At 37.7% G+C, this 25,584-nt stretch overlaps 1 protein-coding gene across 4 annotated transcripts in view; it reads right to left on the reverse strand.

The window, feature by feature from the left end:
• The window catches only part of LOC124883879 (limbic system associated membrane protein), a 1,043,833-nt gene that overhangs the window by 61,324 nt on the left and 956,925 nt on the right, over positions 1 to 25,584 (reverse strand). For all 4 annotated transcript variants that reach the window (XM_047391320.1, XM_047391321.1, XM_047391322.1 and 1 more), the window contains one exon: positions 2,051 to 2,176. In XM_047391320.1, coding sequence (XP_047247276.1) covers positions 2,051 to 2,176 — 126 coding nt within the window. The remainder of the gene's footprint in view (positions 1 to 2,050; positions 2,177 to 25,584) is intronic.

A 25,584-nucleotide genomic window follows, 5' to 3' on the forward strand; every position in this document is an offset into this window, starting at 1 on the left:
GTCTTCTTGCCCAGTCACTCAGTTTGTAAGAATGATCAGCTCTATGCAGATTTAGAGCAGTTCCATACTCCTTCCATTTCTTAATGATGGATTTAACTAAACTCAATGGGATGTCAATTGGAAATCCTCTTGTAGCCACCTCCTAATTTATACTTTTCAGTAGCCTTTTCACTTAAGTGTTCTTTTGTCTTCGTGTTGGTACTGTAGCAGGAATAAAGATGAACCAGACTGGACCTCTCAGAAACAGTTTTTAATACTACAATCACTTTGGCCCTACTGGCATCAATTAACTAGCTCCCATATATTTTAAATTTTTTAAATTAGCATGTAAAAGTGTCTTTTCAGTCTGAAATTGTAGAGAATGTTTATTTGATGCTTGTTAAAATTGTCAAATTATGTTGACCATGATTTTATTAACAAAATAACTAAAATGATGATACATTCAAAGGGCATGGATACCTTGAATGGGAATTATATTTACAATGCAGTGAGAAAGTAATTCTCTCTTAAAGACTCCTTTTGTTTCTGCCTTTTGTTTCTCACACTTAAATGCTTCATATTATCAAGCTAATTTTAATTCCAGACAATGGCCAAAGTCTTTACAGTCAGACTCTCCAATGGAAAATGTTGTTGATGATGACTTTAATGATGTCTTTATTTACTAAGTTAAAAAAAACCTATCTAAACTAAACTGGCCCAATGTGAAAATGTAACTGCTGATATTGTTACATAAAAATAATTCACCAGGTGTTCAAGAAAGCTGACATTTGGCAGTTTTATTTGCCACAGCCAGGCCTGTTGGACCTGAAAAAAGAAAGAAATAACCTAAACACAACCTGTGAGACAACATGAAGTAGGCTAAATAATCTCAAAAAGCAGTATGATCCAATATAAAGAAATTCATGAACAGAGACCACAAATGAAAAACAATACACGGAACAGCGGTGAACCTTCTCAGGAGTGGTCACCCTACCAAGATTACGTCACCAGAGTATTGATTACCTATTCAGGGGGACACAAAAGAACAACAATAATGCACTGCAAGCCTCACTTGCCCCATTGAAGGTAAGTTCTTTTATGATTCAACTATAAAAAAAAGAGATTGCATCCTTGGGAAAGGCCTAAGGCAAAAAAACCGCATTGGTGACCAAAAGAACAGAAAGGGCAGTCTCACATTTAACAAAAACATTGAATGAACCCAAATATCTATTCTGTGGACTGACAAGGCAAAAGTGGAACTTTCTATAAGTGTGTGTCCTGTCACATCATACAGAGAGTCAAAAATGTTGGTGGTAGTGTGAAGGTCTGAAGCTGCTTTGCTGCTTCAGGACCTGGATGACTTGCACTAACTGATAGAACCGCAAATTCTGCTTTTTAGCAGAAAATCCTAAAATAGAAACTCTGACAATCAGTTTTTAACCTTAACCTTAAGTGTGCTTGGTTTGTGTAGCATGGCACAGCATCTAATATGCTTTTCAATGGCTCAAAAACAGTTTTTAGCTTTTGGAGTGGCCTAGTCAAAGTCCTGCACAACCTAAACAAGCCATTCATGTTCAAGAATTCTCCACTATGGCTCAACTAAAAACATTCTGAAAAACAGAGTGGTCCATAATTCCTCCACAGAGATGTAAGACACCACCTGCTGATTACGTTTAATGTAATCAGCATATCTGAAAACATTTAATGGCAGTTTTAGCCGCTAAGGACGGCATAACCAGTTATTAGGTTTAGGGGGACATTACTTTTTCACAAAGGGTCAGGTTGGTTTAGATAACTCTTTTTGCTTAATAAATGAAGTCACATCTATACACTTTTTTATTTACTCAGGTGATCTTTTCCAATGACCTAAAATATTTAACTGTGGCAAAAAGAAACAGAAATCTGTAAGGGAGCAAATACTTTTCTTACAGCACTTTGCATGGTAATATGAACAGTTCTCCATTGGGTGGTCAAGTAAAAAACTGAACATATATATGATGACAAAATCTGTCTCACAGCCCCTGAGACATCTAGACAAAAAAATTATGAGCAGTGTTTGCATGTTCCCTACCTGAGGGGTTGAGCAGCCGCCAGGTGATTAGAGGGTCCGGTCTGCCACTTGCCAAACAGCTGAGTGTCACGTTGCTGCCCTCATTTACGATGATGTCTTCTGACACCTTGTAGATTGTGGCTGGAACTGTGGACACAAGAGATTGGAGGAGTGATGGCACTGAAGGCAGAGTTTAAATAACCCTTTAAATGTTTCATTGAACTTTCAGTGAAGTAACACTGTCACTTAAATCAAGCATTAAGGAGCATTACTGTAAAAAACTTCAAGATTTTTCATAAATAATATAAAACAAGCATGAAAATAAAATAAATTATATTGATCATTGGATGATAGGTGGATTTTGTAATCCTTTTGTTTTCGGTTCATTTAGACCTTTGAGGTAGTTGCAATTAAGACTTAAAAAATGCAATTTAATCTCATGCCCAGAAACCTGAGCTCAAGAAAACAGATTGTTTCCTTTGTCCTGTGGGATATTTAACAGTTGTTTACTGCTCATTTTGAGCCAGCCATACCTTCAAAAGGCAGGCTTTAATACATGATTCATAATGTATAGGTTAAAGGTTGAGTTTACCTTCTCTTTTTGTATTCAGGGTGTCTAATTATTATTCTCCTTAGCAATCCCTGTTTACTCTGAGCTCCCAGTCCTGTCTCACTTCTTAATGACATAAAACATAACTAAAAAATACACCCTCAAAAGGGGAGATTTGGAGGGAGAAACAAGCTCTGGTATATTATGGGGGTAAAAGTGATAAAGCAAGTCATCGGCTAGGATGCAATGAATCATGAAGGGTGAACAGGGCATACATCAAGGGTTTCACAAACTCTAAAGTGGCATAGATTAATAATATTGGAGAAGATATGCAGCCATAAATAATGATGAGCAATTCTTGATATGAGGGAGTTCAATCATGTTAATTTTAAATCCAATAAGAAGATAAATTTTTTTTCTAAAACATTTGTTATGTGATTACTTGAAGATTTGATTTCCAAGACTGTACGAGTTTGAAAATGTAAGGCCATTTTTTTCCTGACCTGCCTCCATCTTTACAAGCTAAACAGTTGCCTTTCATTCAGCCTGACCTTATAATATCAGTAAACAAAGCAATAACAGTGTGCAGTCTAGTCTGGATGCAGGTATGCCTTTCATATTAATATTGACAGTGAAACTATATTTCCCTGCGGTGGTCATGTTGCCAACCTGGTCCAAGGTTAAAATATTGTTTTTTACAGATTCTGGGAATTACAGATAAATTCACGCAAAAAGACCACTGAGTAATTTCTTAAACTCAAATGCTGGGTTCAGGCTGTTGGGACAGAAGCTGGGTAGTTTTAACAGAACACTGGGTCAAAAAGTGTGACCTACTTTGATGGGTTGGAGAATAGATTAGAAGAAGCCTCATCGTTCTTCACAGACCTCTGTTTTTAACTATGCAACATCCTCATCAAACTTAGATGAACCCCAATTTCACCAAAGAACTGGTCATAAAATCAATACAGACATGATATAATATATACAATGTTATTTAACAAGTATTAATTTTGTAATCCTAATTTTATTGTTTGCCAATAAATATCTTCTTAGACATTATAAATTGTTATCTCTATTTTATTGTATGATTTTTATGTAGAATTAAGCTTAAGATGAAAACCGTTCAGAGCTGCATAGTGAAGTGATTGCTGCAGCGTTGCCTCACAGCAAGAAGATGATTGGTTCAAATCCAGGTCAGTTTGTCTTTTACTGAGTTTGCATGTTCTTCCTGTGCATGTGTGGGTTTTTCCAGGTACTCCTGTTTTTTTCAACAGCCCAAAATCTTGCTAGATTAATATGCCACTCAAATTGCTCTTAGAGGTGTGTATGCATGGTCAACTATGCTAACTGTGTTTCTATGCTAACTGATGGACTGGCTGTCTGTCTAGAATGTACCATGTCCCTCACCTATTGACCTAAGGAGGTAGGCCCTACATGAATTAAATGGTAGAAAATAGAAGGGTGGATAATGATCACACATTTTATCCAAAAATGTTGCTTGTTGAGTAACCCAGATTATAAGTTTTTCTTTTCAACCTACTCATTGATAGTCTTAACGTGAGACACATGGTAGAAAATCTAACCATAAAACACTTGGTTTAAATTCCACCTCATGTACTAATTCATGTTTCTGTCATGCCATACTGGGATTTTGTTTTTTGTTTTCATGTCTCCATGTTCTTCCAACCATGTTCCTGTTTTCAGTCAGCCTTATTCAGCTCACCTTGTGCCAAGCCTAATTGCCACTCTGCTTCACCTGAGAGCAGCAGTTCATTAGCCCTCCCCAGCCTCCGTCTCTCTGCCAGATTATCGATCGCCTCGTATCAGTAGAAATCCAGCATTCTTTTGCTGTTCTCTTTTGTCTCTTTGTGATCGACCAAGCTCATGCCCCCAAATTATTCCCTCCTTGCCCATGACAAATCACTACTGCTCATCGGATATCTCGACATTGACTTTCGCTCTGATCTCAGACTACCAATTCTTCTCTGAACCCTCTGCTAAATACACTCACAGGTCACTTTATTAGGTACACCCGTCCAACTGCTCGTTAACACAAATTTCTAATCAGCCAATCACATGGCAGCAACTCAATGCATTTAGGCATGTAGAGCTGGTTAAGACGATGTACTGCAGTTCAAACCGAGCATGAGAATGGGGAAGAAAGGTAATTTATGTGACTTTGAACGTGGCATGGTTGTTGGTGCCAGACGGGCTGGTCTGAGTATTTCAGAAACTGCTGATCTCCTGGGATTTTCCTTCACTACCATCTCTAGGGTTTACAGAGAATGGTTCGAAAAAGAGAAAATATCCAGTGAGCGGCAGGTCTGTGGGCGCAAATGCCTTGTTGATGCCAGAGGTCGGCGGAGAATGGCCAGACTGGTTCGAGCTGATAGAAAGGCAACAGTAACTCAAATAACCACTCGTTACAACCAAGGCATCCATCCCTTTATGACCACAGTGTACCCATCTTCTGATGGTTTCTTCCAGCAGGATAACGCACCATGTCATAAAGCACGAATCATCTCAGACTGGTTTCTTGAACATGACAATGAGTTTACTGTACTCAAATGGCCTCCACAGTCACCAGATCTCAATCCAATAGAGCACTTTTGGAACGTGGTGGAACGGGAGATTTGCATCATGGATGTGCTGCTGACAAATCTGCAGCATCTGTGTGATGCTATCATTTCAATATGGACCAAACTCTCTGAGGAATGTTTCCAGTACCTTGTTGAATCTATGCCACCAAGGATTAAGGCAGTTCTGAAGACAAAAAGGGGTCCAACCCGGTACTAGCAAGGTGTACCTAATAAAGTGGCCGGTGAGTTTATACCTCCATTGACCTCCTTGTCAATAACCATTGCCCATTTTTTGACAACATCTTTGGATTTCAGATTTCATAGTGGAGTTGTTCTGTGTTTGTGATGCCTCTGTTGTAACGGCACGCAGACTAAAGAGGATCGCTAAAAGGATCCTCCGCCTTTCCTCTGTCTCTCCACAAAATCAAGAGCTCCGAGTGGCTCAAAACACTCTGGCGTCACTGTAGCTACTGCTTCTCTGCTTGCTTCTCTGCACTGCACATTACTCAAGCTGATCATTTTAAGCTTTCACTTCCTCTACAGTGTTAAAATCACCAACCTGTTTCTCCTCACAGAGCTACAAGTGGTGATCCAAATCCAGAACCTTAAACCAGTTCACGGATCAAACCTATTTTCTCATTATGCTTGCTCCTGAGTTGTGGCTGATTTTCCAGGTTTCCAGTGTAAATTGTTGCATCCCAAAGCCAACCCTGTGTGAAGTCAACCCAGAGCTGGATCAGTCCATTTTTGACTCAGACTCTTTTTTTAGCACACCAGTTTGAGGGGTTAAGCAAAAATATTATCATGTTCCTGTTTATCTTTCAAAGATGTGTATAACTGAGTGGTGTAATAAACAACCAAAGCTTTACATTTAAAGACTGTATGGACAGGAATATACAAATGTGCTAAGATTCACTAGACAAGCTAGGGAGATCGTGAGCACACAAATAGTGGATAAGCCTAGGAATGTTGGGATCAGTTTGGAACATCCAGAAAAAGCAACAAGCCACCACTGAGTTAGTCATGAACTACCACATGAAGGTTGACATGATCATCTGATAGCTTCAAAGCTTTCTCAGAAAACATAAGACTTGCATGTGTGATTATTTAAATTGTGGAAAATCAGAGGAAGAATTGGAAAGATCCTGTATGAGAGCTCAAACTCTATTAATACTCAGTTTAAACTAATCTAATACAAAAGGCTAAGGAGAACATATGTAACACCAAGTCAGCTTAAATGAATGTGATTCTAATATCCCAGACATATGTTAAATTCAGAACCAACGACACACTTTTCCACTTTTTATGGGCATGTCTGCACATCTGTGTTTTGTGGGAAAGACATCTTGAATAGACTCTTACACATTAAGTGTAATGCTGAAGCTATTCCCTAGAATGAGTACTTTGGGGGGTTCTCCTGAGGAAGGCAAACAAAAAAAGCATAATAAGAAAACTGCATTTTTTGGCTTATAGCAAACAACATAAAATATAGCCAGCCTGTGGAGATCTGTGAGCACACCATATTTATAGACCCAACTTTTAACACTGTCAAACTCCCTAGACCTGGAAAAACCTACTTTCATGATGAGGAGTAAACACTCCAGCAAAATATTCAAAATAAAGATATAGACAAATCTATTTATTTTAAAATGTGAAATAGCTGAAGAGGACAGAGCAACCTAATTGCTGGTCATGACCATAGGACATCAGCGTCTTCACTTGATGCAGTAGCTACTCTCTAGATGGATGCCTGCTTGGGACTATTGGAGTGGAACATGATAGAATGCTCTAATTTCATAAATGATATGATTGTGTTGCTGTATTTGTCTAGTTGGCACTTTTGCTAGTTGTTTTTATTCTTTTAAATGTACTAAATACATAAAAACAAAAAAAAACAAAAAACAGGTTGGATGAGAGTATTCTTGCTCCTGGAATTGCAGACTGATTCCTTGCCCTCTCTGATGGAAAGTCAACCTGATCTTGTGCTGAAAGTGAGATTATAACTAGGACGATATACAAGAGCTAGATATTCTTCACTTTCGGAGCAGACCAATCACACGTGAAAGGCATGTGTGGATACCCAAAAGTTCCCTACCAAACTATGCTGTATCAGAGTTCTACAGGCTGAGAATGAAGATTTGCCTTTGTGTGACAGAGGGTTGCTGTGGTCCTACTTAATTAAGGTCACCGTTATATATGAGACCAGGACCTAATTTGGCTATTCTGCTAAATTAAATGTGATAGGAGCCATCTTAGAAGTTCCATCGTCTACTTTAGATTGGTTGCTTGTGATTTGTGATCCTGATTCTTTAGAAAATACTGTAGAGTATATTAAAGTCACTGAGGGCAATATTCATGGATTATTGATGAGTACCAGTTAAAACTAATGCACATATTTTCTCTTTGTCCAGTGAGTCTAATTCTATGTTCAAACTGCAGGTCTTTCACTGAAATCCATTTAAACTACTAATTAAATGTGACCGCCATCAGACTTCAGTCTGAATAGTTCACGACCCCAAAGCGGAAGGAGAATGTAGACGTCAAACAGAAGCAAGCTGTTTACAGAAGTAATGGATGTCAGCATCTCTGTGTTACTGTTAGGTTTTTGAGCAGCAGGAGCCGACAATATTATGACCACATTATAGCAAGATCCAGAAAGGTGAGACAAAAGAGAGCACAACTAATTACAATGGCCTGAGACTGCTTTTTCTGTAGAGAGGTCTGTGTGGATGCGTAGTCGGAGCCAGGACAATGATGTAAAAGTCGGATGAAAAGCGACATGACTGCGGAAACTTTGAAAACTATCATATATGTATCCGATTTAGTACCACAAATGAAAATGCTGCAATTCGGATTGTTTTGGAGGTGGAAAAAAGACACCATCATATAATAAACCAATTAGGTTTTCCTTTCTAATATCCTTTCTTTCAAATTATACCAGCAATGTTCTAGCAAGGATTTATAACCCCACTATAGCAGCAAACAGAGAAACAGAGGCTTATTAAGTTCATAATAACTAGCTTTCATATTAACATGTACGTACATCTTTACTTTATGACACTGGTTTCATTCACTAATTATATAAAGTATGTACAAGCATGGCTAAATGCAACTACAATCCATTTTTGATCAAGCATATTAATCACAGGACTAATTTCACAGTTTATTCCCAAAATATCCTCCATTAAAACAAATAAGGTCCTACAGTTCCCAAGAGGTTTGAGAGGTATAAATTAGATTTTAAGCCATTTTGATTAGCACTGAAGCCCACCATTCTGCTTTGGTTTGTAAAATTGTCAGAAATTCTTTTGTAAGATAAAGATCTTTAACATCACCACATGAACCCTAAACAGAGCAGAAGAAGTACTTGCAGTTGCAGAATAGGCTTTGGAGATTGCCAGAGATGATGTAGTTTATTGAGTCCTGAATATCATCATTCATCATCATCTATTTAGATGCTGCCAATGCCAAGGACAAAGACTTACTGCTGCTTTTGACTCCTTCTGCAGATGAGACATCAGCCAATCACTGCCACCTCTGTAGTACATCTTCAGGACCCAGAAGCATGCAGGAAAAGCATAAGGCTTACCTGTTCCATATTTAACAAATGGTGTCTGAGATTTTTCCTTCAGTCCATCAGAGCCTCCCTCCAGAAATAAATTAGTCCTTTTTGTTTTGCTCAACTCAACCACGACATGCAGGCCACAATTTGGTTTCAAAGTGCTATATTAATTGGATTAAAGCAACTGCGGGCCGCAACTTTAAGTTGGAAAGAATTTTCTTCAAAATAATTACTTTTCAAGGCAGGGCTTTTGGGGCCTTTCAGCCTTTTTTGAGACGTTTTCAGCAAATATACTTTGTCAAAAAATGCGTGCTAGTATGTTTTCGGCATATCTAACTCATGACAAAATATTTAAGTGCCAGCACACGGTGAAGAGATGCAGCGTTTAAAGTAGACAAAAATCCAGTTTTTAAAGTTTGTTTATTAGTCTGCTTCTTACAGCACTAATAAAGAACATAAACCTAGCAAGGAAAATCCACGTTGTTTCTCCTAGGCTTTTTGAAAGACTCATGAACAAAAATGTTGTTATTGTTGATTTTGATTGTTGATTTGTTGTCTATCCAAGGACGCTGAGTCTTAAATAGAGATTGCTGAAAGGCTTCTTCTTTTATCCCGCTTTCAAAGCTGATTCAGCATATTAATACAAATGTTAGTTGCTAGTGGGTCACCTGATGTATGTTGGTGAAAGGTTAAGTAATACACATTGAAAAGTAACACACCATTAGAGCTCATTATAGAGCGACTTGCATTCAAGGCCCACTACCATTGTATTGTATTCAGCCACCTTTATTCTTATACCCTTACAATAAGTCCAGTGCAACCATCGGCCTTCAGATCCAAAACAGTAAAAGTGTTTGCCTGTGTGTAAGTCCTCAGATAAAACAGCATTAGCACACAGCAGACAGGTTAGAGATATGGTACTAGAGAAGTTTAAAGCAGCCTTAAGTTGTGAAACAATATTCTGAGCTTCCAATATTTTGCAAAGCACTGTTCAATTTAGGGGAGTAGCCCTAAGTCTCATGGTAACTCTGGAAGAACTGTAGATACAGACAGCTCAGGTAGGAAAATCTATCAACAAGGCCACTACTAGTCATACACTCTGCAAATCTGGCCTTTGTTAGAGATGAAGAAGAAAGTGTTAAAAGAAAGCCTTAACAAGTACCATATGTAGCTTGCCACAAGTCATGTAGGTGGCATAATAAACGGATGAAAGAGTGTGGTAACATAATGATACTGAATGCGTTTTGTCAGCAGAGGTCTTCAAAAGGGAAACAGGTCAGAGGTATCGGCCAAGGTGGATGGAGACAAGTTCATCTCAGCCATGGAAGAAAACCATTAAGAGGCCATAAATTACTTCAGACTTCAGACTGACAAAATAGTTGTCAACTGGTCCACAACAGGATGGTTGGTATGCCTAGGGACACTTTGGTTTCCATGCCTCTAAAACAGAATCACCTGCCTGTCTTAAACTTTAAAACAACAAACAAAACAAATTGCTTTAGAACAACAAAAAACAATACTGTTTTTTCTTGTCAATTGTACAAAGAGCACACATATTTAAAATCTACACTCAAGGCATTTAATGATGCGGAGCAAAACAGTCATTTGTGAGCAATATATCATGTGGGAATTGTTGTTTTCAATCTGATAGTGTTGAACAGAAACAAAAGCCTTTCTGATTTGTTCATATCGACCATGTTTTCACAGAAACAATATTTCAATCTTTGATTCCCCAGCTACGGTGTTATTGGAGCCTTATTTCTGCACATCACTAACAGCTTTCCAACATCCCTCCATCTCTCTCTGTCTTTCTTACAATGATAACATCCCGCTGGAAACCATCTGCCTAATGCCAACTGACAGGGAAGTCACAATCATGCCACGCAGCATCTTCGGTGAAGTCATATAGAGTTACTGCTGTAGTCAAATGACCTAGCAGAAATGAAAATGTGTTTTCCAGATATGTTGACAAAGAACAAGGAAAAGTGATAAATGACCCAATTGTCCATTTTTTATTTTATTTCATTGATTTATCTTCATCTCTAAATCAGTTGATGTGGTCTTAGTGGGGAAAACTGATGATGAGGGAGGTGTGGCTGATGAATACATCCTTAGAAGCTGAAAAAACAAATTGATTGGAGGGTAAGAACAGCTCATGCCATTATAATCCTTTCAGATTTAAAAAATAGAGAAGGAGGGACAGATGCATGGGTGAGAAGTGAAGAAGGAAAAGACAGAAACAAGCATAACAATGGTGAAGGAGAGAAGAATGAATGATATTTCAACTCGTGCGGCCGTGCAGCGCCTGGTATTCAGCTGTCAGCTGTGATAGTGGAGTGTGAGGGCGTGATTATAGGTCAGCCTTCAAGAAATATCCATTGAAAGGGCAACTAACAGAAAAGCACTTCCCCTCCACAACTGTAGGAAAGACGCCATCCAAAGTCTGCTAATCTTTTTCCAATAAATGAGTTAAAAACAATGGTCTTTAAGATGCCACTGTTTATACTTTACACACGTTGCTTTGGAGAATTGATTTTCTTGTTTACTTTAATTCCCCCCATCCCCTACATCCAGCATCATCCATAATCAAATATGACAGGCCACATTCGACAGTGGCAGATTTCCCTTCTTCATGGCAAGTTTTCCAATAATAATAAAAACATAATCAAATGAAAAAAGAAGCAAACCAGCAAACAAAAACATATCTGGCTAAGAAAGAGGACCTTAGCCAGAAAAAGAAAAATTAATGGATCCCAGATGAAAACATAAAGAAATATACACTGACCTTCATTTCAACTCTTATTTTAAACTTCAAAGACAGTGATGTGGAGCACACAGAGAGCAAGGAAGAGTAATTAGAGAAAAACATGTCAAGGTCTGCAGGTTTATATCCATATCACAGTATACTGAGAAGACAGGAAGAGAAGAAAATGAAGGAAAAAGAAACCTCAGGCAGTTCCTCACTCCACATGACAACCTTTTCCCAAAGAACTGAGAACAAAAGACACTTTCTATTCAGACTGGATGATAAGAGTATGATGGAGTATTAAGGCCATCGTGGATCAAAGAAAAAAAAATAATGTGGCTACGGATTTCTGCCAAAAAAACTTCGATATTTCTAGATCAAATTCACATATCAACAAGCAAAAACATGAATTTTCTCCATTGATTATTTAACATGATTAAAGGCATAAAGGCATACATTTACAGTTTTTAAACTAGGATATTCAAAATGCAGTTAAAAGCCTTCAGCTGATTCAAAATGCTGCAGCAAGAGTTCTGATGAAAATTAAAAAGAGAGATCATATTTCTTGTATTTTAGCTTCTCTTCATTGGCTCCCTGTTAAATCCATTATAGAATTTAAAATTCTCCTCCTCACATATAAAGCCCTTAATGATCTAGCTCCATCATACATCAGAGAACTGATTGTTCCATATGTTCCTAGCAGGGCACTTCGTTCTCAGACTGCAGGTTTACTGGTGGTTCCTAGAGTCTCTAGAAGTAGAATGGGAGGCAGATCCTTTAGTGTTCTTTTTGTGTCTCTGCTCTATTCTCTCAAACCCCCAGTCGGTCGTGGCAGATGGCTGCTCACACTGAGCCTGGTTCTGCTGGAGGTTTCTTCCTGTTAAAAGGGAGTTTTTCCTCTCCACTGTCGCTACATGCATGCTCAGTATCAGGGATTGCTGCAAAGTCAACGCCAGTGACCTTCCACTGTCGCTACATGCTCATCCAGGAGGAGTGAATGCTTCAAGTCTCTGACTCGATGGTATCTGCTGGATTTCCTTAGATAGAAAAACTTTTATCCAATTTAAATAAATAACTGAGTCTGACTGCACTGTTCAATGGTTAGGATTAATTGGAATGTATGTTCCTGACTTTGTGAAGAACCTTGAGACAACATGTGTTGTGAATTGGCGCTATATAGTAAACTGAATTGAATTGAATATTCTCTCACATTGTACAGTCGTTAAAAGTAAAAACTTAAATTTATCAGAAAAATCAGAACTTTTCTGATTATAGTCTGACATTTGCAACAAAAAGTGCCTGAAGTTCTCTAAGGTTTGAGTGGTAAACTTAATCTCTACGCAGAAGCGGGAAGAAAAACAACAACCAAGGCAGACATGGTTGTTAATGTGCTGGCTCCAGTTGGAAAACAACTTAAAACTCGCAAGATACATTTCAACATTTATTTACTTCCGCAAACACTAAGCACGCTCGCTACATGTGACGTCATTGCGACGTCTACTGCGCATGCGGGACACTTGATTTGTATGAATGCGTTCACACAGGAAATCACTACAGGTTACATGTATTTGGAAATGTAAACAACCACGCAAAGAAATCTGATTTCACCAAAACATCGGAATTGAGCATTAAGACCTGCAGTGTGAACGTAGCCAAAGTCACATCCAAAGCGCCTTGGTCGTTCCCACTGGAGTCACATTCAAAAAGATGAGATATGAGTCGGATTCAGGACCACATATGAATGTGGCTCAAATGTAATTTGAAAAAGTCAGATATGGGCCAGATATGAGCGTTCACACTTGTTGACGGGTGTCAGATGTGGGCCACATTTGCCTGCAGTGTAAACAGGGCCTAAGTACCTTGGGTCAATTATTGACTGAAACCTTTTAAGTCAGTCAAAAGAAGTGGCTAATGTTTTAATTATCCTTCACAATTTACAGCATATCAGAAACAGCTTGTCAGAGAATGTATCAGGATTTTTTCTGTATTCAATACTTTTGTCCCATATATACTATTGTATTAAAGGTGAGTCGCTAATATGTGTGTTTACATTTAAGTCTATGAAGTTACAATATAAGACTGCATTGAAAGGTTTTGATAAAAACCTTGATTTAATAATTTTTAGCCATATATTAAAACATTTTAATAAGAATATAAGGGAAATTCTGAACAAAAAAATGCTTTTTAAGTGTAATGAATGTAAATAATTCCAAACATAATGGGTAGGCTAATCATAATAATAATTGTGGTTTCAATATAAAATTATTCAGATTATAATTTTTTTCCGTAAATAGGCAGCCCTAGCTGCAAAGACAATTTTAAAGCAGCATCTCATTTTCAAGCAGCCTCGTTTACAAAGAAATTACCTATGTAACCCAGTCCTTTAACAATATTGGCTTACACAAATTAAGGGCCATCTTCCTTAATGGTTCAAGAACTAAAAAGAGCAAGCGATGCAAGTGGGGCTGAGACAATTAGAGCCAAAATAACTGAATTGCAACAGAGAATGAGGAGGTTATAAGTTCCAGCAACAAACTCTACGACTCTGCTGTTGTAATGTAACAAGAAGCCACAGGTTATTGGTAAGCAACCAGGCAGTGTCAGAAAACAGTAGGACTTCACTTATTTAGCTTCAAGCTGTTAACTGGGTTTACTTGATGAAGATGGGAAAAAGTAGGTTTGTTTTACGTTTAATGTTAGAATTCATGTATCTAATCTTAACTGTCAAGTCAATGTAAAAATGGCTGAACAAATTTCAAAATATTCCCAAAAAACAGCCTAAAATTAGGATCTAGAAACAAGGCCAAGGAGCCCAAATGCCTTCACTGGAACTGGCCCGAACTGGCCTGTTTGAGAGGAAGTCCTGGGCTTTTTTCAGTCCCAGTTTGTCATTGTCTGGGACTATCTCCCTTGGAGACTCAGATTAGTAACAAAGGTGGTCTAACTTCTAGTCCCCTTAAGTTCAGGTATGATGTATATCACAATCAAAAACAATGAGGCCTGGCTTGAAGATGTTTTGTGAAATGGGCTTTCCTGTTGAGTGTGAATAAACCACAGCAAATGATCTTTGGCTGATCTTTTGGCCTAACCTACTTGGGGGAACAGTGGCTGACTAAGCCTGTTTGAAAGTTAGGGACTGAGACTTAATTCAAAATAAGGATGGTTGTGTAAGTCGTTTAACCAGCATTTCATATCAAAATAAACACATAAGGCTTCATTAGTGGATGTGATCCACAGGGTGCAAGTCAGTAAAATAAAATCAGACCAATGTTGGGAGAATAGCACAAGTATTGTAGGGCACAAATAAGCAAACAGACTGAAGTAGTGCTCAATAACCACAAAACATCCAACCGGTTGTTATACTGCTTATATCTGCAGATGCCTAACGTCTTAATTTAGATTTTCTCCAGGGCTGTTCTGCTCTTTTTCTGAAGACAGACTGTCTGCAATAACATCTCATAAATTCTCTAATGTAGCAAAAAAGCACCAATATTCTTGTTAGGTTTAGCTTTATCTCGAACACAAGCATCTTTGGCTATATAATAGGTTTGGAACAAAAGCAGGGGAGGCACTGGGAAAAACAGGATGAACCTTCACCCACTTGGATTCTGTCACCTTGCTTTATGTTCAAGCTAAACTGTTCATTACAATGCACAGATTACAGTGCCAAACTCTATTCTTTTGTTTAGCAGACATACAAGAAGATGGAAACAACAAGGCACCTTTGAAAAATTCATTCCCTCAGTCACTGGCAGCTGGTTTAAAACAAAAGACACTTTATAGACATAAAATAAGAAGGAGCATCAAAATGGAAGACTTACATGTTGTTTTGTTTTGATGTTTCCACATTCAGTTGTTTAACATCAAATATGTTGTCATATTGTAGAACAATGACACATCTATAATGACAGAGGTTTGTGTGTATCATTTTAAATGTTTTGTATTTTATGGGCTTATTTTTGGCCTTGTGTAACTCCCCCCTCCGGATATAGAAGCCAATGCATAGGACACATATGATTATGCTCAGCTAATTTGGGACCATAAGATGATAATCAGGAGCAAGTACTTGCAGTTTTTTTTTTTTTTCTTTTCTTGTTCTTGGCTTTTAGTGCTTAGAAGCCTTAGCACCAATTACCTCCTTTCCATAAAGAAAGTCAGCTCAACCAGGAAGGGTCGCTGTCAAAACTAAGAGATGGAATTATGATGTCTTAAATAAACATCTGCTTTGATTTAATAATGAGGTGTGTTTGCAGCTACCTCCTTGGATGGCTTGTTTTTAGACTTTTTGTGTATTTACAATGTGGCACCTTAGACTCACAAGGTAGTGTGTTATTGAAGAATCTGAAAAAAATAGCAATCAAGGAGTTTAAGCCATTCAAGCTAATTAAAGTCAAGAAAGTACGGAAGGCACACAGATTCATTCCTATGAAGAAATGAAATGGTCCAGAACAAATTCACACACCTCACCACTGCCATGGAAATTACATAGCAGATACTTTTGTGTTGTGCTAATGAGATGTTGCAGCATTAACAACATTACTTAATCTCATGCTATGCTATGCAGATGCTTTGTCTGTACAGAGGAAGATTGATCATATGAATATGCCAAACACTTAAAGTAGTTCCAACAGAAGGACACACTGACTTGCTGCATGATTAATTAAGCTCTCTATTGTTTGACCAATTGGAGGCATTTGTTGACTTTGTATAACACATTGAAATTCAATTTCCAGATGGTCAGGTAACCAAATAAACATAAAAAACAAGATGATGATTACTATAACCTGACACAGTAGCAGAATTTTACATCCTTCATCGAAATACATAAACGCTACACAAAACAAGGATGCACCATAAGAGACAAACACACGTAACATGTAACATAAAATGTAAAGATGTGTCCACATAAAATGCCTTGTGAAATATTCAAGAGAAATGTACTATTTCAAATTTTTTCATGTTATAGCCAACACTTTCAGTGTATTTTATTGAGATTCCATATCATAGATCAGAACAAAGTAGTTCATAATTGCAAAGGGGAAAGAAAATGATTTATGGTTTTCAACAATATTTTACAAAAAAAAACAAAAAGAAAAGTTTACATTTAGCCCTTCTTGAGGCAGTTTCATTGTAGTTTTTCCTTTTGCTGCAGTCTGTCTTTTGGGATATGTTTGCATATCTAGCCACAAAAAATGTTGCTCAATCTTTCATGCAAAATTGCTAAGGCTCAGTCCAGTCATTAATGGTTCCCAATTGGATTTAGATCTGGACATTCACTGGGTCCTTTTAACACATGGAAATACTTTCATCTAAATTGTTCTATTGTACCTCTGCCAGTTTGCTTAGTCTCGTCCTGTTGGAAGATGAATCTCCACAACAGTCTCAAGTCTTTTCAGCTTTCACATTAACTCTGCTTAAAAAAGTACCACAGAGCATGGTACTGCCACCAGTATGGTGAGTCCAGAGTAATATCTGGTGCAATTCTGGTCGTATCTGACATACAAGTCAGCTTTGCTAACAATAGACATGATTTTGCAGTTGTAACATAGACAGTGCACTGCTTGTGAAAAGGTAAGAAGCAGTATGACAGCAGCTCAAGCTTAATGGCTTGATGTTGCTATTTTTACTCAGCTAAATCTCTCTCTCAAACACACACACACACACACACACACACACACACACACACACACACACACACACACACACACACACACACACACACACACTCACTCAACTAGAGTCACAAATACACCACATTTTGCCTAACCAATCTTGCTCAGTGATAAAATCTGTGTTATATCCCTTTATTTACTCATCTCCAAACTGACACACGATCTCATTAAAAGCAACCTCGGCTTAATGTAGACAGCACACATTAGCTTAAATACGCATTTCAGCTAACTATGCCATCTCACTATGCAAACTATAGGAAGACTGAACAGTTTGTGATAAAACCTAAGGTGTCTTTTCTGCAGACACCCAGATAGATTCTTGCCAAAGTGACCTGAAAATGCTAGCAGGGCTTCTCACTTCATTACCACTGCACAGTGCACACATGTAGCTCTCGCCATAAAATGAGGAAAGGAATAAAAGGAAGATGGGAAACATAACAGAGAAAATGACTTCATTCCTTGTGTAGCCATCAGCACTGAAGTGCTTTAAAAGCCCAAGACACCTTGGAAACTTTCAAAGGAAGCACAGATGCCATGGCCCACTGGTGGTGCCTGCTTCAAGGAAGTGAAGAGGATCTTTCCATTTCTGGTGTTTTTTTCAACAGTGTGTCTGTCATGGATGGAACATCACAGTTCCATCCATGCCTGTTATAAATCTTGAGTAACTTGGAGACCCCCAATGTGATTAATTAGAGTTAGGTGCTCAGTCTGTTCTGATTTTTGTAAATTCTTTTTCCAAATGATGTTTAGGCTCAGGGCACCAGCTTGTACATTTAATTGTTCTCTGCACTGAAACCTGTGCAAGAGCAGTTTTTTTTTTCTTCTAAGCGCTAGAAAGGGAGGATCTAAGAAAAAAAGAGGAAATTCAAGTTAGTCATTTATTGTTATAAACCAAGTTAGATCTTGTATTCAATTAAATATCTTGTGCCATATTGAAACCACAAACCTGCTTGCCTAATTGCTAACGAGAATAAATTTTAACAGATAAATCTGAAAAGTGTGGCAAGTATTTGCATTAGGCCCACAATTACTCTTGACAGCCATAAATAAAATGTGCCACAGTTACCTTCAGAATTCACCTTATTAATAAATAGAGTCAAAGTGTGTGTAATTTATTCTCAGTATAATTCAATTTGTTAGAAATTTGGTGGAGAACATCAGTAGAAAAACAAGATCATGAAGGTAAAGGAACACATCAGGCATGTCAGGGATAAAGTTGTACAATACCTTAGAGTATTAGATCATAAAATTATACCCCCAGCTTTGAGCACATCAAGGGGCCCCTTTTATTCCAAAATTAAATGAGTATGTCACATCTTCAAACATTTGAAATCATGACCTTCCATCTAAAATTATAGTCCAGGCAAGAAAATCATGATTAGGAGAAGTAGCCAGAGGTCAATGGCATAAGTTTGGGACTGCTACAGAGATCCATAGCTCAAGTAGGAGAAACAGCTATTAGTCATGCACTCTATATTGCACATTTATGAAAGAGTGGCAAAAAGAAAATAATTGTTGAAAGAAAGCCATAAAAATGTTCTAGTGCATATGTTATGTATTGGACACAACAAATGTGGGAGAAGGTGTTCTTGTCAAATGAAACCATATTTTAACTTTCTGGCTTTCTTGCAAAATAATTTTTGTGGCAGAGAACTTGCCATTAACATTACCCTAAAAACACCATATCCAAACGTAAAATCCATGGTGGCAACCATTTTACTGTGGAGATATGTTTCTTCCACAAGGACAGGGAAGCTGAACGGAGTTGATGGGAAGATGGAGCTATTCTGCCAAGACGAATGGGCAAAGATTCCAGTGCCTTGATATACAAAGCTGCTAGAGACATACCAAAAAAAGACTTGTAATAGCAGTGAAGGGTGGTTCTACAAAGTATTGACTTGGGAGCTAAATGCAAATGAACATCACACATTTAACATTTTTACTTTCCTTCCCCTTCAACTATGTGATACAAAGTGTTTGCCTATTAATTGTGTGATTCCTTTATGACCTTTTCTGTAACTGTAATTATTGCATGTTTTACAATTATGTCTTTAACGATGTTTTCTTTTATTTTTATTCTGCATCTATCAAATGCTTTTACAAAATCCTTTGTTACTGCTTCTTGCGTTTACAAAATAACAATAAATAAATGATAAGTTTCACCTGGATAAACAGTCTCAATATGTTGTTTTTATTCTCGTTTAAATTCATTGTTTATAATTGTTATTCTTGTTCTATGGTGTCACTGTATAACTGGGCAACAAGACTACAGATGAAGACTAGCTCTTGGCTAATTCTGGCATGTTACAGGTGTACTGTTGTAGATATGCACAGTCCTGGTAAATAAATAATAAAAAAATAAATAAAAACCTTGATAAAATACATAAAGGTTTGTGGTATTGCATGTCAAAAAAGGTCAATAAGTAGGCAATGTTTTGCAAGTGTAGAACTTATGTTGAGATCTTCACAATCTGTTTCATCCCTAAAAGCAAAAAGTTCTGTACTTTTGCACAAAGGATTTGCTAAAATGAAAATATTGCTACAATAGGCAATACATTTACAATAACATACGGCTCTATGTGATGACAAAACCAAAATGGTCAAAGAAACTAAACCCAAGGTTAGAGAATCCTGACTAGATTGGCCACCTTTTCACCCACAGGTAAGATTTCTTCAGCTGCTTAATACCACTTCCTGCCCTTTGCTCTTCCACTCGCAAACATCATTCCTCATTATGTCATTTTGTCCACAATAAGGCAATTGGAGACCACAAGTTGTTTCAAAATTCATATCTACGATGCTCATTGTGAAACTGCAGTCACCTTTGTCTTTTTTTTTTTTTTGCGTTCTGCCATTCCCTTTTCCTCTTTTTTATTACTAATACTTTTATTCCACATAAAACCATCAAAAATAATTTTATTTTATTTGTTTCTATCTTTTGCCTTTGAATTTTGAAAGTGGCAGGACTTGGATAAAGTACATTAATCATTTAAGTGATGGTTTCTGTTGTAAATGTTATCAGTTAATGGTTAATATTATTATTACTGACTCCTACTAAATTAAAGTAAAGCTCGAGGTTCAAAAGATTAACATACAGTACTGCTTCTTTGTTCACTCATGCAATAAAAAGAACATCCGATTACAGTGCTGCTTACTGTGGCATTCAGATGGCCTTTTAGTGTAATTCCCGTGGTTCTCAGAAGCCCTTAAGGATGTTCCAAAGAAAGTGAAACTAACTGTCAGCACTAACCAATCAATACTACCTGATTTACCCTCATTTGAGACAATTTGCTAAAGCAGACTCCATAACATGGAACCTGACATTGTGCTTTTCTGCGTTAATGTCTCAGCGACGGGGTAAAAAGAGACCTACATGCTTAGTCTACAGTGCCTTGTAAAAGTATTCATACCCCTGGAGCTTTTTCACATATTGTCACATTACAGCAACAAACATAAATATATTTTATTGGAAATAAAGGTGCCCAAAAAGCACCTTTATTTCAGAACCCAACAACAGACTAAGAGTTAGACTGATGTAAACAAAATATCCACCCATTCACTGTAGGGAAGAGATAACAGGTTCAGAATGGAAACCCAGTCCCCAGTGACACGTGTTCTTGTGGTATAGCAAGATGTTCCTAGGCCAGAGTGGATATATAATGACTGCTTTAAATTCTGGATCTCCCTTGAGACGTTCTCCCAGTGAGAGGTCCTCCAAAAACTTCCAAATGGAGGGAGGGAGTCAGGAAGCATCCTGATTCAGTCCACCTCATCTGACTTCTTTTCATTTACTCTGAGCTCCTCTCAGATGATGAAGCTCTTCACCTTTTTCATAAGGCTGAGCCCAGCTACCCAACAAAAGGAAGCTCATTTCAGGTACTTCAGTCCTGAGATCTCATAGTTGAGGTCTCAGGAAGGTGGCCACACAAGTTTAATCAAGATCTAAGTTTTTTGGCTTAGCTGTTTCTTCACACTGAAGGTATAGAGCAGCACCAGCATTACTGCAGATGAGCCCTTGATCTGTCTATCCATCCCTATCTCCTACCATGTTCTGGTTGAGGTCATGCTTCTCAATCTAAGAAAGGATGATTAAAATCTCATACATGCAATTATGTGATTTGTATTTGTATTTTTCCAAGGTACAGATAGACCATAAAAACATTTCTCAGATCTTTGTAGACACAAAGAGGTCTTAAATTAACTGACTAAAAACATTCAACTTATTTTGCAGTCAAATGTTATTTAAATAATTTATCTATCAGAACATTGTATTCTATAACAAGCTAAATTTTGCAAAAGGGATCAAAGAAAACCACAAAAGGTGCCATTTGAGGAGCTTCTGGGGTTATTGAAAGGAACAATGGTAAACGTAACATTAAATTCTTGAGATATCTCTTTGAAATACTGTTTTTCTTGTTGTCTAACATTAAACCTTTTATTCTGTAAGTGTTTTACTAGTTTTTTGACAGCCATTTAAATGACTTTTTTGTTTAAATTGTTTTGATGCTAGTAAATTCAACACAAGACATAAGCCATCCCAGGTACTAAATTATTCTTAGAAAGTAAACAGTTCAAATCCCCCTTCTTATGTTGTTTACATCCCTGTCAGACCTATAGCTCCAATCTGATCCGAATATAGAACGGTTTTGACAATACTGCAGTAACTGGCATTTGTTGTGTATAGAAGATCCATCCATCTGTCCATCGTCTATACCCAGTTGTCCTTGCAGGGTCGATGGGAGGTTGGTGCCTATCTCCAGCAGTCATTGGGGGAGAGTTTTAGCAAGATTTTCAGCCAATAGTTCTTCGAAAGTCATTACCTGTAAATTCAATTCAATTCAATTCAAAAATACTTTATTAATCTCAAAGGGAAATTAAATGTTGTTATAGCTCATATTATGAAGGTTTCCTCAAAGAGCCGTTGTAGATGCTGATGGCTGTGGGCAGGAAGGATCTCCTGTAGCGCTCCGTCTTACAGCAGATCTGAAGAAGCCTCTGACTGAAGACACTGTGTTGTTGTAGGACAGTCTCATGAAGAGGATGCTCAGGGTTAATGTTCTTCATTTTATGAAGAATCCGTAAAAAAATAGTGTAAAGTCTTCGGTATGCTTGAGAAGACTACTAAAGTGTAGAATTAATTTTCTTTTTTACTGTGTGGCTGGTTTCTTTTAATAAAGACCCCATAGATACAGTTTGGTCAATGGGTTCATAAAGGGATGAATCAGAGTTCTTTGTAATCAAAACAAGTAGAAAATAACATTTAAAAAAAAAACTTCTAAGGCTTTGAAAAAAAGCTGTCTTTTTCCTGGAAGGGGCTATTTACCCAGCTATTTCTGAATTTAACTTAATGTTCTCTTTATGTTTTTCCACAGAAATCACAGTTGGCCCAGTAATTATGTGCATTTTTTCAAACAAAGACATTGAATGAGCTACTGTGGTCATTAACTACAGTATGCATTTGGATTTCTTTTAGCAGTAATGTTTTGTAAAGTTATTATCAGTAATAGTTCCCTTAACTATAGTAGAAAGATCACCATGAAGTTGTTGAAAATGAGATAGGTCCTTGCAGTGAAAGATGGCTAAGAACCAAGGCATTTATATGCCGGCTATTTAAGCTGACTTAAGCAAATTCAACAAGTGAAAATGAAATAGTTGAAATGGATGGTTGAGATGGTTCAGAAATCTGATCAAGATGCCTTCTGGGTGCTTTCTTTTGGAGGTTTTCCAGACACCTCCCACAAGAAGGAGACCTAAAGGGAAGAGCCAGAACTTGATGAAGCAACCATATATCCATTCTGGCCTGGGAATGCCTTGGGATCCCTCAGAATGAACTGGAGAGTGTTGCTGGGGAAAGGGATGTCTGGGTTTCCTGCCTTGACCCGATGACTAACAAAATAAAAATATTGATTTCAGTGGATGCAATACAATGTTTTGTTGATGCAATGCTATGTCAGATGTTAAAAGTCTAGTTTCACCAGAGACCATTGTTATGTGCTGTTATGTTCATCCAAACAATGGTGATGTTTTTATTTGAAGTCACATGTTTGAACTTGCCGACCATATCAGTCCCCCAGATTAACTGCGACTCCTCAGTCTGCTTTAGCTATGCTAAGAAAAAAGTAAACTTTTGGAGTTTTGCAGCAGCATCCACAATGGTTTGTTTCTGTGCCCTCCAGGTCTAACAGCTGTTTGGAAAGTATCCCAACAGACTCATGATTAGTTAGTCAGCTGATGATGCAGGTTAATACAGCTTATAGCTGACCACTTTGCAACCCTCCAGCAAACATCTAGGTTTCATACTTTTTCAACAGGTTCACGGTGAGATTTTGTTACTACAGGCAAGGGAACTATTATCAACATCTTCACAGAACCTCACTTAAATAAATCCAAACTAACCCTTTAACATCTTTGTTGTTAGGTAATACTACTGGCTAAGATATTCCCTTTCTAACACTGTTTCTTTTCAAAACAAAGCAGCTAATGAAGCTAAACCAAGAACTAGAGAAGACTGGCTAACAACAAGAATTCTTGCTCAGTCACTGTCCTCTCAGGCCCCCAGCTGGTCATGGCTAGTGCTCATTTATGGCCATTACCTCTGTATTGTGTACTTCTTCTGTTGTAGGGAAAGTACTCTTGTGAAATCCCTTCAGTGTATGTTTTTTTTCTGTCTGCATTCTAACCTCTCAGCCCCCCAAGCCCCCCTAGTCAGTTGTTGCAGGGCACCACTTATACCACAGGAGGTTTCCTCCTGTTAAGGGGGAGTTGTTCTGTTCCACCATCTCGACATGTTTGCTCAGGATTAGAGATTGCTGCATAGATAATGACTTGACCGTCTGTGCTTCCATTAACAGATATTTTTTTACTAGCTGCATTATATGATTAACTGACTAACAGGATTGTGGCATAGTTAGGATTGTATTAAACAGTTTGTAAAAACTAAATATAACTATATGAGTGTAATATATTGAAAGGAAAATGGATTGAATTGGAATTTCGACCCACATAACTGAACAAGAATTTGACTTGTATGTGTACTTGAGCTGACATTTGTTATAATTTGGCACTACATAAATTTAACTGAATTGAAATGTGCTATAATATAAACAACACACTACGGGCCTAGCCCTGACTGTCAGAGGAAATCTCACGAGCTCGATCTCCTTTTTCCTTGAGGAAGCTTACAGCTGAGAACAAACTTTCTGTTGCTAAAAAGCACCCTGCAAGTTGAAAAGATGGAACAATTCCAAAACAGACTGAGGCGAATTTGTGTGTTGACCCAAAATTGCTTAAATTGGGCTTGCAGTTCAAAAGTAGATGATAGATTTGGCAAATTAGGAATACATTCCTGAAATTATGTGTTTAGTTAAATGTCAAAATTGCAGAGTTCTATTTATTCCTTCATCAGAAGCTAAAAATCAATTTTAACAGCACAGTTTAAAGATGTTTCAGTTTGGTGTTTTGTAGTAATTTTAACTTCCCTATCAGAAAAATGCTAATGGACGGATAGATGAAAATCAAGTGACTAATTCACATAACTGAAAAGCTGGATAAGATAAAAACAAGTTACAAAAATTGACAGAGAAGATCTTTGCCAAACAATTTCCCACATCTTGCAAGGTTTGTCATCAACTCCAGAATGATGCTGATAATGAGCTACAACAACATTTAATTTCCCTTTGGGATTAATAAAGTATTTTTGAATTGAATTGAAAGTGAAAAAAACCCCAAAGTGATACCATTTGTGTGGGTGATGATTCGGTTGACTGGGTTCCAGGTCTGCACCCTCTCTTCCATTGTGTTGGTTCTTGCTGTGTAAAGAGCTGTGAACAGCTGCTGGAGTGGAGAGCACCTGATACACTCAGCTGGAGACCACCACACACTGCTCTCCTTATACAAACACAAACACGCACACACACACACACACACACACACACAGGGGCTCACAGCTGCTGTTGCTGCTGTGACACCACCTGATGGGAGGGACACGCTCGTCATTTCACTCTCTCTTTCACTCTCATCAGTCTCTGTGGATGTCACCGATGCGGGTTTTTTATTTCCTGTTACTTTATTCGCTTTCTATATAATAAAAAACATCCTCATTGAGATGCAGAAAAGCTTTTTATACCAAAATCTTACATGTGCATAAATCTTTCGGTCATTCACTTTATCTGCTGCAATCAATCGCTCAACTCTTCCATCATAACTCTCACTTTTTCTCCTGTACTTCCCTCATTTTTCTCCTTTCTGTGCTTTCCCTTACGCTGCAGTCTAATGAGTTTGTTGCAGGAATTGAGTGCTTCCTAGCTCTGACAAGACATAACAAGCACATGTGTTTATTTACTGCAGTGGCTAGTGCGGCATCTAACCTGTGCCAACTCTTGTATATTCACCGGATGATAGTAGTAAGTGTTGGAAAGGGGCAAATCTTTGTCAATATTCTGCGCTG

Source organism: Girardinichthys multiradiatus, chromosome 18, assembly GCF_021462225.1.
Source record: "Girardinichthys multiradiatus isolate DD_20200921_A chromosome 18, DD_fGirMul_XY1, whole genome shotgun sequence".
NCBI classification, from domain to species: Eukaryota; Metazoa; Chordata; class Actinopteri; order Cyprinodontiformes; family Goodeidae; genus Girardinichthys; species Girardinichthys multiradiatus.